At 34.4% G+C, this 14,730-nt stretch overlaps 1 protein-coding gene across 2 annotated transcripts; it reads left to right on the top strand.

The window, feature by feature from the left end:
* The first annotated feature begins 22 nt into the window (after positions 1-22).
* Positions 23-5,994, top strand: LOC126592082 (uncharacterized). Of its 2 annotated transcripts, none has more exons than XM_050257836.1 (13): positions 23-309; positions 403-455; positions 583-751; positions 850-913; positions 1,301-1,380; positions 1,519-1,672; positions 1,869-1,930; positions 2,054-2,116; positions 2,269-2,327; positions 2,657-2,738; positions 3,710-3,756; positions 3,873-4,149; positions 5,770-5,994. In XM_050257836.1, exons 1-13 carry the CDS (start codon positions 163-165, stop codon positions 5,776-5,778), a joined length of 1,266 nt encoding a protein of 421 aa, XP_050113793.1. In that variant the 5' UTR covers positions 23-162; the 3' UTR covers positions 5,779-5,994. The 2 variants fall into 2 exon arrangements, with proteins under 2 accessions (XP_050113793.1, XP_050113794.1); XM_050257837.1 differs by having other exon boundaries at positions 24-309; positions 3,873-4,118.
* The last annotated feature ends 8,736 nt before the right edge of the window (positions 5,995-14,730 follow it).

The following is a 14,730-nucleotide window of genomic DNA, read 5'->3' as shown; positions in this document are numbered from 1 at the left end:
AACGCACTCCAAATCCACCTTAGTATTTTTTTCCCCAAACCCTCCAAATCCGCAACAGACGAGCCCTAAATTCTCTCTCTGAGCAAACCCAAAACGCCAACTGAAAAGTCACCAATTCCAAAGCCGTAGAGGACGACGACTGGAGAGGGATTGTGAGCGGCCATGGACGCGCTGAGGAAGCAGCTAGACCAGCTCATGGGGGCCAACCGAAACGGCGACGTTCGGGAGGTCAACCGCAAGTATTACGATCGCGATGTGTGTCGCCTCTACTTGGTCGGCCTCTGTCCCCACGAGCTTTTTCAGTTAACGGTAAATCAATCCCCTTGGCATGTTTTGTTTAATAGCACGAGGCCTTTTGCCGTAATCGTCAACCTTGATGGCGTTTGTTGTTTTCGTTCTCAGAAAATGGATATGGGTCCGTGCCCTAATGTCCACTCTTTGCAACTCAGAAAAGAGTATCCTTTAATGCAATTGATTGCTTCAATTTCATTTAATAATTGATGTGCGTTTGAAATTTTGAAATGGAAATATTGTTGTTTATACAATTCGATGATACCATTGGGAAGCTTAACTCTAACCCAGATACGAGGAAGCGAAAGCGAAAGGGACTGATAACTATGACAGAGACCTGGAGGATGTCATAGATAGGCTCATTGTTGAGTGTGATAGGAAAATTACTAGAGCTCTTAAGCGCCTCGAGGATGATGATGCCAAGGCTGCTATTGCCATCTCTGTCTCTGAAGTTACTCAGGTGGTCCATCATCCTATCTATTATCTTTATCTTTTCTTTATATATAAGGGAAAAGAATATTATAGACTGCCTATTTATTGATTCTTTTGCAATTCCAGACACCAGAGATACTTGAGTTGTCAAAGCAGATCAAGGAGAAGTTGAAAGAAGTTGATCAATATGGTAACCTTTAGATAACTCCCCCGTAGCTACTGATGTCTCTTTTACTTTTATTATTTTTCTTTTTTCTAGATTGCTATTTCAAATCAAAGCATACGCTATCTTTGGTTTGCTCGATGTTGTGTGTGTGGATTTGTGTTTTTAACAATACATAAATGATTCACATTGCTTTTTAAGATTGGTTAATCCACTAAAGTCAATGAGTCTCTAATATGTATACTTAAATTTTGACATTTGTACTACATTTCCACGGTTACTTTGACTGCCGATCCTATGTTTTCGAGTCTTTTGTTTCCAGTTGGTCTTTATTTACCAAAAAATTTCTGTTTCTTATAATTTTCAGTTCTTGAATATGTATTAGAAATTTTATTTTGTGATTCAAATCTGCAGATCTTGAAGGCAAGACAGATCTTAAGATTCGGGCTTTGGAGATAGTAGAAGAACTCAGAGGCATTAGAGCAGATAAACAGGTACATAGTAAGTTATTGACAACTTTATTTGTATACTGAAATATCTTTTGCTGCTCCAGTGTATTATTCTCTGATGTTGTGGACATGTTGACAAGTTTGTTGGCACCTTAACTTATATGTTTTTTTCCCTATTAATAGTCCACGTTACTTTTGGATGCTTTCAATAAGGACCGGGCAGCTTTACCTCAACCCCTGCCAAACCCACCTCCTTTGGCACCCTTGCCTGTAGTTGTTCCTGATGCAAGAACACAGGAAATGATAAATGAAAAGTTGAAGAAGGCAGAGGACCTTGGTAAGTGAAATGAATGTTCATGTTTTCTGGATTTGGCCTGTCATGTGGTTTATCAATTGAGAATACATATCTTTTTATTAAGTTCAGAGTAAGGACTTTGTTAATTTAACTAGTTAATGCTCTGATACATCTAGGGCTATTTTATGTCTTAAGAATCAGGTTATATATTGTCCCTAAAGCTCTTTAACATCTTCAGGTGAGCAAGGTATGGTTGATGAAGCACAAAAGGCATTGGAAGAGGCTGAAGCGCTGAAGAAGGTATTATTAGTTAAGATAATAATCTTTTGGGGATGGTAGTTAAGTGGTTCACCTAATCTACTAACCTTTTAACATCATATTCATGTAAATGGCTGCTGAGTGACTTCATTATTCTCTGTTTAGCTGCCTGCCAGACAAGAGCCTATCGTGGATTCCTCCAAGTACACTGCTGCTGATGTTCGTATTGTGAGTTCATTTTTCCTTTATCTATACTCATAGATAACACTCTGGGCAAGTGCGGGGAGTAGATTTTCATTTAATATCAGGGTTATACTGTTGTGGAACTCTTGTTTTTCTTTCAAGCAACTCTTAACTTGTACATCATGGTGTTGTTTCAGACTGATCAAAAGCTACGCGTTTGTGACATCTGTGGAGCATTTTTGAGTGTTTATGACAGGTAAAGGTTGATTTTTGTGGTCCTGCTTGCTACCTTAGTTACTAGCTTTCCTAGGTACACAAAAATTAGTATTTGGGGTTTCAAGTGCTTCACCTTTTGACCCAACGATTATGCCTCCTTGTCACCAGCAGGCTCTTGTGCCCAGTTTTACGAGGATAACTTTTGCAGCTAAAGAATGTGCGTCTATTTTTGTTTTATGTTTATAGATCATGCTATTCTTGGCTAGAAAAATTAAGGGGAATCAACGGTACATGAACATGACCTTTTGGGGCTATTACATTTCTGAATTAAATGAATATTCTGATTTTTTTTTTCCTTGTGGTTTTCAGTGACCGTCGTTTAGCTGATCACTTTGGCGGGAAGCTTCATTTAGGCTATATACAAATCCGTGAGAAGTTAGCAGAGCTGCAGGTAAAGATGATCCATTTTGTAATTATATCCTTTTTTTTGTTGGCTAAAAATGGGTAGAAGAGCTGGAAATTTGTACTGGATAGCGGATACTGTTTCGACAGATACGTTTCTACATTTTGGCCAAAGTAGATCTGAAAATATATTGTCATAGTATTACATTTTTATCTGCAAAATCTTTGAATTTCATTAAGTTTGTATTCTGAAACTGTTGGGTCAGGTGCTATGGTATAATGTTTCAAATCTTTAGAGATTCTCATAAATATGGTATCTGTGAGTATAAAATTTTCAACCATCTTATTCACTGTTATATAATTATTGACTTCTGAATTCATAGTTCTCTGAAGTCAAGTTGTCCAAGTCTTGCACTTCTCAGATATTCTTAAGGATTACGAAGCATTTTTGGGGAAAAAATTATAATATGCTGCGAGAATGTATTCATATACTTTTTTTGTAAGTTGATTTTTGTCAGCGACATCTTTGAGATGGGTGCATGCATAACATATCTAGGTTATGAATTAGGAATGGCCTTCCTCACTGTATCCTGTACTGAGGCCACACTGTTTAAGTTCTGTTTTGATATTAGTAAGTTTACTGCCAATAAAGTACTTTCCTTTTTTGAAGAATTTTAAGAGTATGTTGGATCATAGCTTGTGTACCTACGAGAAGAGTACACAATACACCCGTTTGGTTGTAGTTACCATCTATATTTGGCATTCCCTACAATAATCAAATGACTGTTGAAAAAAGGGATGTTGATGGATATCTAAGTGAATTTTTAAGTCACCATGAAGGTGTTTTACATGTTGACTTTATCAGTAAGCATCCCCAGTTGCTATTTTTTGTTAATTTTGATCTTGAATGGTGCTTACCAAATATGACAATGTTATATCTCTCCACCAAGAGATTTGGTGTTTCGTGCCATCCTATTAAAAGGTTTGCCAATTGTACTTTTTTGGCTATTTATTTTTCAGGAAGAGAAAAACAAGAGTCGTAAGGTTGATAGGTCTGATGATAGGAGGTATGTTATTTTGCTCTTTTAGTCTTACATAAATTTTTATTCATCATGTATTTTTTTATGTTAAGTTCTTGTATTACAATTCCTTTTCTTTTTTTTTTTAATTATTTACCATGTAGATCAAAGGAGCGAAGTAAGGAATGTGACAGGGAATCAAGTAGGGATAGAGAACGTGGAGCTAGCCGGGACCGAGGTAGGGATTATGATCGTAGGAGCAGAGATCGCGATAGGTACTATGATCGAGATCGTGGATATGATCGCGATCGTGATAGAGATTCAGATCGCTCCCACAATTATGATTCAAGAAGTCGCCGTAGGTCACGCTCACGATCGAGGGAACGTTCCAGGGATTATGATCGCCACAGGTGCGTGCTCTTCCGTGGTGGCCGATTTTTAGTGAGTTCTATTTATTTCACATGCAATTAGGTTTTTTCTTCTTGGAACTCTAATAACAAAGCGCCAAAACACATGCGATACTTTCAGAAATTATTGTCTTTAATAGGTTTTTTTTTTGTGGGTAAATTACATAAAAACCCCTCAGGTTTAAGGTCTATTTCAATCCCATACAACATCTTTAAAACATTTCACTTCGTACTTCATGTACAATTTTATTTCAAAATAATACATCTATTACATTTTTCATCCATTGATCCGTTAAGCGCTGACTTGGCTGCCAAATGTGTGCCACGTGGCAAAAAAAATTTTCAAAAAAAACCTGAATCTTCTAATTAAAAAAAGAAAAAAAACCCTTAGAAAACACAAACGCACCTCCCTCCCCTCTCCTCCTCATCTCTTCTCCCTCATCTTCATCTTCTTCCCCTAACCCCCCTACCTGTAAAAAAAAGAAAAAAAAACCCCTTCAGTTTGTCTTCCCCTCCTCCTCCCTCGCTCTTCTCCCCCATCTTCATCTTCTTCCCCCGACCCTCACCTGCAACCCAGGAAAAAAAAAAAAACCCAGATCCCGTATACGCTGCTATTGCCGGGTTTGTGAGGTGAAAATGGGAGGAATGGGTGTGGATTTAAGGAGTGTGGGGAGGGGGGTGTGGGGTCTGCTGCGGGGGATGGGAAAATAAGGTTGCTGGGTTTGGGGGGTTTGTTGCGGGGATGGGGAAATAAGGTTGGTTGGGTTTGGCCGGGCGGGGGGGGGGGGGGAGGGGGAGGGTGCGGTGAAGGCGCAGGGGGGGGAGGGTGGGTGCGGTGAAGGTGCCCGGGGGGGGGGGAGAGGAGGTGCGGGTTGGGCTCTGCTTTTTTTTTTTTTGTTTCCTTCGTCTTCTTCTTCCTTCTTCTTCGAGGGAGAGAGAAGGGAGGTGCTAGGGTTGCGGGTTTCAGCTTTTGTGGAAGGGTGGACGGGAAGGAAGAGATGGGTGGGTAAGGGGTGGGGGTGGGATGTGGGGTTGCAGGGGAGGATTTTTGGGTTTGGGTTTTTCTGTTTTTTTATTTATTTTTAAATAGGGTTAATATTATAATATTTTTGTATAAAAAAAAAAATTTGCCATGTGGCAGCCACGTCAGCATTTATCGGACCAATGGATGGAAAATGTAACGGAGGTATTATTTTGAAATAATATAGTGCGTGAGGTATGAAAGTGAAATATTTTAAGGATGTTGTATGGAGTTGTAATAGACCTCAAACCTGAGGGGTTACTATGTAATTTACCCTTTTTTTTTTTTTGTATTTCTTTACTGAAAAGAGCTATGAGCTTTTTATTATTTTGAAAATAGGCCTAGTGCTTTGAAGTGGTAGTTTATAACATGCCTTGACCTGCATTTTTATGGGAGAATTGGAGGCTTGTCAACCTGTGTACTCTTCCCATTTGTCATTTTTCATAGTCTTGCCTATTAAAATCGTTGGTCTATTAGAGAATTGCTACCTTTTATTGACCACAAGCCATGTTGGTAATTGATTGCATTAGTGATTTTAGTAATTAAGAGATTTTGCCTTATCCTGTATATGCATGTCGAACAAGTGGATACCTTTTAGTGATCATTGTCTGATATAATAATTTGTTCTTCTAGGCGTTATGACCGGTACTAGGTGATCCTTGCTGTGCTGCATGTGGAGAAAAGGAAGTTTGTGTTCTTGTCTAGGTCAGTTTTTAAACTCCTGTACCAAGATAAAATTATGGTTATTCCAAATTGTGTGTTTTTTTGCTGGAGTTGAGCTGTTTCTCCTGTGATGGGTGTAAGGACTGGTGCTTAGTTTTTCTCAACTTCGTGTTTAAGAGGTATGTTTGGGAGGTATGTTTTACTTTGTTTTTAAGATATAGCTACTTGCATGTTACTTAAATATTTGGCCGTAGAGAAGTGTCTGATTTAAGTAGTCACTCCTGCTATCTTGAATTAGACTTCAATTAAAGAGACTGGTGGGCTGGTTTCCGGCATCCATTATCATCATGTAGTGTAATCCATATGGATTGATGTGGGTAAGGGTGGTGTCGGAACGTAACTTTACATGATAAGCATCAATCCTTGCATGGAAGAGGACGAAAGCTGTCGGAACAATTTTAGGAGTGAAGTTGTCGTTGGCACAAAATTGTCTTGTGCGGTATTTTATATCAGTGATCTTGTGCGTTTAACTTTCTCTGAACATAAAATGCGTCTGGTGATGTATGACCCATATCTTGCTTGAGAAAATTAAATCGACCTCATAACATGGTGGTCAAGTCATGTAATTCACTAACATGTAACTGTTTACAATTTGTCGTCAAAGTCTGAGTTTTTGCAACTGGTCGTTTTCCTTTTTTTATCTTGAGGTTTGATTACCAGGTTTTTATTTTTTAAGATTTTAGTGAATTTATAGTAATGACTAGAAAGTAGTGGTTTAAAATCTCTCGTTGTGATTAGTTGCTCCAAGTGAGATCCTGCTAACACAAACTATCGTAAAATGTTTTAATCCACGGAAAATGCTGGCAAAACCATACACGATTTTTAACCGGTTTTTAATTTTTTTTTTACAAAAGCTGTTGTAAAATTTATTCTTGCGGAAGGAGCTTCGTTTTTGGTAATGTTATGGGTTTCACTACTATTTTTACTTTTGTTGTGTTTTACTACTAATTATTTTATTTATTTTTCAGTTGTCAGCTGATCTATTCTATAAAAGTGATACTTGTGGCTGATTAAAAGGTAAAATTGGTTTCAAATTCCTTATAAAGCTTTCCTTAATGTTTTGAAATTTCAGGTAGGACGATTTAAAGATGTTCTAGGGGGCAGAAATCTGCTTTGGCATTGTTTTGGGAATACTTATATTTTGTTTTATGGCTCAAAAATGGAGAAACTCCTAAATGCCTGCCTTAATCTCATGGAGAATATTTCGTGAATATAAAACAAAACTAGAACTTTTCTATGGGTTTTGAAAATGAGTGAAGATAATGCAAGACTTTCCGTTTGGTGTTCATGGTTATGGCAGTGCATAGAGTTCCACTACTATTCTTTTTAATTTATAAAAGGTAAAAGTTCATCTGTGAATCACTAAATGGTAAAACTGGTCAAATGTCTTATAAAGTTTTTCCAAAGGCACGGGATAACATTTTTTATTTTTAGTCGGTCTACAAAAATCATCATTAAATGTATTTGTTTTCACCTTAATCCGACCAAAAGGTTTTGAAAACGAATGTGAGTAATTCCTTTGATAGTGGGAATCTATTTTGGCAATGCTTTGGAAACAATATTTGGCTATTCAAAGATGAGTAGGAGCTCCTACTCAAAATTCTCAAAATTGTTCGTTGTCAATTTATAGAACTTTATGTTTTTAATCATAATTGTTCATATTATAAATCATCCTATGAAGATCATTTTTGCAAAAAATCAATTAAAATTAAGATCGTTTAGTTATCAAATTTTTTTAAAACAAATTATCGGAATTGGTAAAACCATTACGGACCATTTATGTATTTGCTACAATAAATTGTCTAAACGACCTTAATTTTAAGGGAACTTTAACGAAAAGCACCCGGTACTGTTCACTTTAACGAAAAACCACATTTTTGCATTAAAAAGTCAATCCTAGTACTATTCATTTTACCCTTTATTTTGTCCTTATCATTAAAACTCAAAGTTTTCAAGCCATTTTCATTAGTTTCCCTTAATTTTAATTTATTTTTTTTACAAAGATGATTTTTACAGTGTGATTTATAATATGAACGGTTCTGATCATAAGCACAAAGATCTGTGATTAAAATACTAAGAGTTATGAGTAGGAGTTTCTACTCATATTTCACTTATTCTATTAAAATACATTTGTGGCTCAAATTGCTTCCAAATGTCTTATAAAGTTTTCCTTAATTCTCACATAAAACATTTGGTGAAATTTATAGTTTTCACAAAATTATGGGTTGACATTCACGGTTTTTGGTCACTTTTGCAAAATATTACATAATTCATCGTTCAAACTATTTATTTTCACTTTCGTTTCACCGTCTAGTTTTAAAAATTAAAGAAGATTTTCCGTTGATATTCTTAAGGGTGGAACCCCATTTTAACAATATTTTGAGCCTCACAACTATAGTTTTCACTTTTTTTTTTTTTAGTTTTCGAGTTAAATATTACATTGAATATACATTTATTGCTCAAAAAACTGTGAAACTGCTTTCAAATGCCTTATAAAGTTTTCCTTCAAGCTCAATGAAAATACTTCACAAAAATAAAAAATTTGCATTTTCACAACAAAAAAAAGGGTTAATACTCACGGTTTTTAGTTGGTTTTCCAAATTCGTACATAAAGCATAGTTCAACCTACTTATTTCATCTTCGCCTCATCGTGGAGTTCTAAAATTTAAAGTAATACTTTCCATTGATATTCTTGAGGATGGAACTCCCCATTTTAGCAACATTTTGAGACTCCTACTGTATTTTTCACTTATTTTCTTAGTTTTGACTGATATATTATACTAAATATACATTTATTGCTCAATATGCCTGATAAAGTTTACCTAAATGCTCACATAAAACATTTTGCAAAAATAAAAAATTTCATTTTTCACAAAAAATGTTGGTTAATACTCACGATTTTTAGTCAGTTTTATAAATTCGTACATAAATAATCGTTCAATCTATCTGTTTTCACATTGGCCTTACCATGTAATTTTGAAAATTAAGGTAAGACTTTCCGTTGAGATTCTTGAGGGTGGAACCCCATTTGACAATGTTTTGGTCCTCACTATTGTATTTTTTTACATATTTTTTCAGTTTCGGCTTAAATATTCTACTAAGTATACATTTGTTGCTCAATAAATCATAAAACCGCTTCCAAACGCCTTATAAAGTTTTCCTTAATGCTCGCAGAAAATATTTCGTACAAATAAAAAATTTCATTTTTGACAAAAAAACGTGGGTTAACATCCACGGTATTTAGTCGGTTTTGCAAATTCGTACATAAATCATCGTTCAATCTATTTATTTCCAGCTTCACCTCAATATGAAGTTTTGAAAATTAAGACGAGACTTTCCATTGAGATTGTTGAGGGTGAAACCCCATTTGACAATGTTTTGGTCCTCGCTATTGTATTTGTCACCAATTTTTTTAGTTTTCGGCTTAAATATTATACTAAGTATACACTCGGTGCTCAATAAAAATCATAAAACCACTTCCAAACACCTTATAATGTTTTCCTTAATGCTCGTTGCAAATATTTCGCAAAAATAAAACTTTTCATTTTTGCCAAAAAAAACGTGGGTTAACACTCACGATTTTTGGTCGGTTTTAAAAATTCGTACATAAATCATCGTTCAATCTACCTGTTTTCACCTTCGCCTTACCATGTAATTTTTAAAATTAAGGTAAGACTTTCCGTTGAGATTCTTGAGGGTGGAACCCCATTTGACAATATTTTCTCTTATTTTTTCAATTTTCAGTTTAAATATTCTACTAAATATATATTTGTTGTTCAATAAATCATCAAACCACTTCCAAACACCTTACAAAATTTTCCTTAATGGTCGTGGAAAATATTTCTCAAAAAATAAAAATTTGCATTTTTGATCAAAAAAACATGGGTTAACACTCACAATTTTTAGTCGGTTTTACAAATTCGTAAATAAATCATCGTTCAATTTATATGTTTTCACCTTCGCCTCACCGTGAAATTTTGAAAATTAAGATAAGACTTTCCATTGAGACTCTTGAGGGTGGAACCCCATTTGACAATGTTTTGGTCCTCACTATTGTATTTTTTATGTATTTTTTCAGTTTTCGGCTTAAATATTCTACTAAGTATACATTTGTTGCTCAATAAATCATAAAACCGCTTCCAAACACCTTATAAAGTTTTCCTTAATGCTCGCATAAAATATTTCGCAAATATAAAAATTTCATTTTTGACAAAAAAATGTGGGTTAACATCCACGGTATTTAGTCGGTTTTGCAAATTCGTAAATAAATCATCGTTCAATCTATTTATTTTCAGCTTCACCTCAATGTGAAGTTTTGAAAATTAAGGCGAGACTTTCCATTGAGATTGTTGAGGGTGGAACCCCATTTGACAATGTTTTGGTCCTCACTATTGTATTTTTCACTTATATTTTCAGTTTTCGGCTTAAATATTCTACTAAATATACATTCGTTGCTCAATTAAAATCATAAAACCACTTCCAAACACCTTATAATGTTTTCCTTAATGCTCGCTGCAAATATTTCGCAAAAATAAAACTTTTCATTTTTGCCAAAAAAAACGTGGGTTAACACTCACGATTTTTAGTCGGTTTTATAAATTCGTACATAAATCATCGTTCAATCTACCTGTTTTCACCTTCGCCTTACCATGTAATTTTTTAAATTAAGGTAAGACTTTATGTTGAGATTCTTGAGGGTAGAACCCCATTTGACAATATTTTCACTTATTTTTTCAAATTTCGGTTTAAATATTCTATTAAATATACATTTGTTGTTCAATAAATCATCAAACCACTTCCAAACACCTTACAAAGTTTTCCTTAAAGCTCGTGGAAAATATTTCTCAAAAAATAAAAATTTGCATTTTTGACCAAAAAAACATGGGTTAACACTCACAATTTTTAGTCGGTTTTACAAATTCGTAAATAAATCATCGTTCAATTTATATGTTTTCACCTTCGCCTCACCGTGAAATTTTGAAAATTAAGATAAGACTTTCCATTGAGACTCTTGAGGGTGGAACCTCATTTGACAATGTTTTGGTCCTCACTATTGTATTTTTTTTCAGTTTTCGGCTTAAATATTCTACTAAGTATACATTTGTTGCTCAATAAATCATAAAACCGCTTCCAAACACCTTATAAAGTTTTCCTTAATGCTCGCAGAAAATATTTCGCAAATATAAAAAATTTCATTTTTCACAAAAAAACGTGGGTTAACATCCACGGTATTTAGTCGGTTTTGCAATTTCGTAAATAAATCATCGTTCAATCTATTTATTTTCAGCTTCACCTCAATGTGAAGTTTTGAAAATTAAGGCGAGACTTTCCATTGAGATTGTTGAGGGTGGAACCCCATTTGACAATGTTTTGGTCCTCACTATTGTATTTTTCACTTATTTTTTCAATTTTCGGCTTATAAATTCTACTAAGTATATTACGCAAAAATAAAAAATTTCATTTTGACCAAAAAGACGTGGGTTAACACTCACAATTTTTAGCCGGTTTTATAAATTTGTACATAAACCATCGTTCAATGTATTTGTTTTCACCTTTGTCTCACGATGAAATTTTGAAAATTAAGGTAAGACTTTCCGTTGAGATTCTTGAGGGTGAAACTCCATTTGACAATGTTTTGGTCCTCATTATTGTATTTTTCACTTATTTTTTTTCAGTTTCCAGTTTAAATATTCTACCAAGTATACATTTGTTGCTCAATAAATGATAACGCCGCTTCCAAACACCTTATAAAGTTTTCCTTAATGCTCGCGGAAAATATTTCGCAAAAATAAAAATTTTCATTTTTGACCAAAAAAACTTGGGTTAACACTTACGGCTTAGTCGGTTTTGCAAATTCGTACATAAATCATTGGTTTGTCTATTTATTTTCACCTTTGCCTCAATGTGAAGTTTTGAAAATTAAGTTGAGACTCTCAATTGAGATTCTTGAGGGTTGAACCCCATTTGACAATGTTTTGGTCATCACTATTGTATTTTTCACTTAAATATTCCACTAAGTATACATGTGTTGCTCAATAAATCATAAAACCGCTTCCAACCACCCTATATAGTTTTCCATAATGCTCGCGGAAAATATTTCGTAAAAATAAAATTTTCATTTTTGACCAAAAAAACGTGGGTCACGGCTTTTAGTTGGTTTTGCAAATTCGTACATAAATCACCGTTCAATCTATTTATTTTTAATTTTGCCTCAATGTGACATTTTGAAAATTAAGGGGAAACTTTCCACATAGATTGGGGGGGGTCCCTTCACTTGGCAATGTTTTGGTCCTCGCTATTGTATTTTTCACATATTTTTTTCAGTTTTCGACTTAAATATTCTACTAAGTATACATTTATTGCTCAACAAATCATAAAACTGCTTCCAAACACCTTAAAAAGTTTTCCTCAATGCTTGCGGAAAATATTTACAAAAATAAAAATTTTAATTTTTTACCAAAAAGACGTGGTTTTACAAATTCGTACATAAATCATAGTTCAAACTATTTGTTCTCACATTCGCCTCATCGTGAAATTTTGAAAATTATGGTAAGACTTTCCATTGAGATTCTTGGGGGTGGAACCCCATTTGACTATGTTTTGGTCCTCACTATTGTATTTTTCACTTATTTTTTTTCTTCAGTTTTCGGCTTAAATATTCCACTAAGTATACATTTGTTGCTTAATAAATCATAAAACCACTTCCAAACACCTTATAAAGTTTTCCTTAATGCTTGTGGAAAATATTTTAAAAAAAAAGTTCATTTTTGACCAAAAAAACGTGGGTAACAACTCACGATTTTTAGTTAGTTTTACAAATTTAAACATAGACCATCATTCAATGTATTTGTTTTGACTTTCGCCTCACCGTGAAATTTTGAAAATTAAGGTAATACTTTCCGTTGAGATTCTTGAGGGTGGAACTCCATTTGACAATATTTTGGTCCTCACTATTGTAATTTTCACTTACTTTTTCAATTTTCGGATTAATTTTCACTTATAAATTTTCTTTAATGCTTGCGGAAAATATTTTGCAAAAAAAAAAAAAAATTTCTTTTTTGACCAAAGAAACGTGGGTGTTAGGCTTTTAGTCGGTTTTGCAAATTCGTATATAAGTCACCGGTCAATCTATTTATTTTCACCTTCGCCTCAATGTGAAGTTTTGAAAATTAAGTTGAGACTTTCCATTGAGATTCTTGACGGTAGAACCCCATTTGACAATGTTTGGTCCTTGCTATTGTATTTTTCACTTAAATATTCCACTAAGTATACATTTGTTGCTCAATAAATCGTAAAACCGCTTCCAAACACCTTATAAAGTTTTCCTTAATGCTCGCGGAAAATATTTCGCAAAAATAAAAGATTTCATTTTTGGCCAAAAAAACATGGATCACGACTTTTAGTCGGTTTTGCAAATTTGTATATAAACCACCGTTCAATCTATTTATTTTCACCTTCGCCTGAATGTGAAGTTTTGAAAATTAAGGTGAGACTTTTCGTTGAGATTCTTGGGGGTGGATGTAAGATCCCACATCACCCAGGGGAGTGATCCTTATATGTATATTCTCATCTCTACCTAGCACGAGGCCTTTTGGGAGCTCACTGGCTTCAGAGTTCATCGGAACTTGGATGTTAAGCGAGTAGCGCAAGAGAGAACTCCCATGATGGGTGACCCACTGGGAAGTTTTCGTGTGAGTTCCTAAAAACAAAACCATGAGGGCGTGGTTGGCCCAAAGCGGACAATATCGTGCTACGTGGTGGAGCGGGCCCGGGATGTGGTGGGCCTCGGGCCGGGATGTGACAATGGAACCCCATTTGGCAATGTTTTGGTCATCACTATTGTATTTTTCACTTATTTTTTCAGTTTTCGGCTTAAATATTCTACTAAGTATACAATTGTTGCTCAATAAATAAAAAAACTGCTTCCAAATACCTTATAAGGTTTTCCTTAATGCTCGTGGAAAATATTTCGCAAAAATAAATATTTTCAAATTTGACAAAAAAACGTGGGTTAACACTTATGGTTTTTAGTCGATTTTGCAAATGCGTACATAAATCACCGTTCAATCTACTTATTTTCACCTTCGCCTCAAAGTGAAGTTTTGAAAATTAAGTCGAGACTTTCCATTGAGATTCTTGAGGGTGGAACCCCATTTGACAATGTTTTGGTCCTCACTATTGTATTTTTCACTTATTTTTTCATTTTTCGGCTTAAATATTCTACTAAGCATACATTCGTTGCCCAATAAAAAATCATAAAATCGCTTCCAAACACCTTATAAAGTTTTCCTTAATGCTCATGGAAAATATTTTGCAAAAATAAAGTTTTTCATTTTTGACAAAATAAAAATGTGGGTTAACACTTACGATTTTTTGTCGATTTTATAAATTCGTACATAAATCATTGTTAAATCTATCTATCTTCACCTTAGCCTCACTATGTAATTTTGAAATTAAGGTAAGACTTTCCGTTGAGATTCTTGAGGGTGGAACCTCATTTGACAATGCTTTGGTCCTCGCTATTGTATTTTTCACTTATTTTTTCTGTTTTCAGTTGAAATATTCTACTAAGTATACATTTGTTGCTCAATAAATCATCATACCACTTCCAAACACCTTACAAAGTTTTCCTTAATGCTCTCGCAGAAAATATTTCCCAAAAATAAAAATTTGCATTTTTGACCAAAAAAAACATGGGTGTTAGACGATTTTTAATCAGTTTTACAAATTCGTAAATAAATCATCATTCAATCTATATGTTTTCACCTTCGCCACATCGAGAAATTTTGAAAATTCAGATAAGACTTTTCGTTGAGATTCTTGAAGGTGAAACCCCATTTGATAATGTTTTGGTCCTCACTATTGTATTTT

Source organism: Malus sylvestris, chromosome 12, assembly GCF_916048215.2.
Source record: "Malus sylvestris chromosome 12, drMalSylv7.2, whole genome shotgun sequence".
Classification (NCBI taxonomy): domain Eukaryota; kingdom Viridiplantae; phylum Streptophyta; class Magnoliopsida; order Rosales; family Rosaceae; genus Malus; species Malus sylvestris.
The sequence above is the reverse complement of the archived record's forward strand: the minus strand, read 5'-3'. Positions and strand labels throughout refer to the sequence as shown.

What these genes read in the sequence shown, in the direction of transcription:
- LOC126592082 (XM_050257836.1), top strand. Translation starts at nt 163, where the DNA reads ATGGACGCGCTGAGGAAGCAGCTAGACCAGCTCATGGGGGCCAACCGA. An exon ending in GAAAGAAGTTGATCAATATG is followed by an intron (nt 914 to 1,300) that starts GTAACCTTTAGA and finishes TCAAATCTGCAG; the next exon opens with ATCTTGAAGGCAAGACAGAT. An exon ending in CTGCTGCTGATGTTCGTATT is followed by an intron (nt 2,117 to 2,268) that starts GTGAGTTCATTT and finishes GTGTTGTTTCAG; the next exon opens with ACTGATCAAAAGCTACGCGT.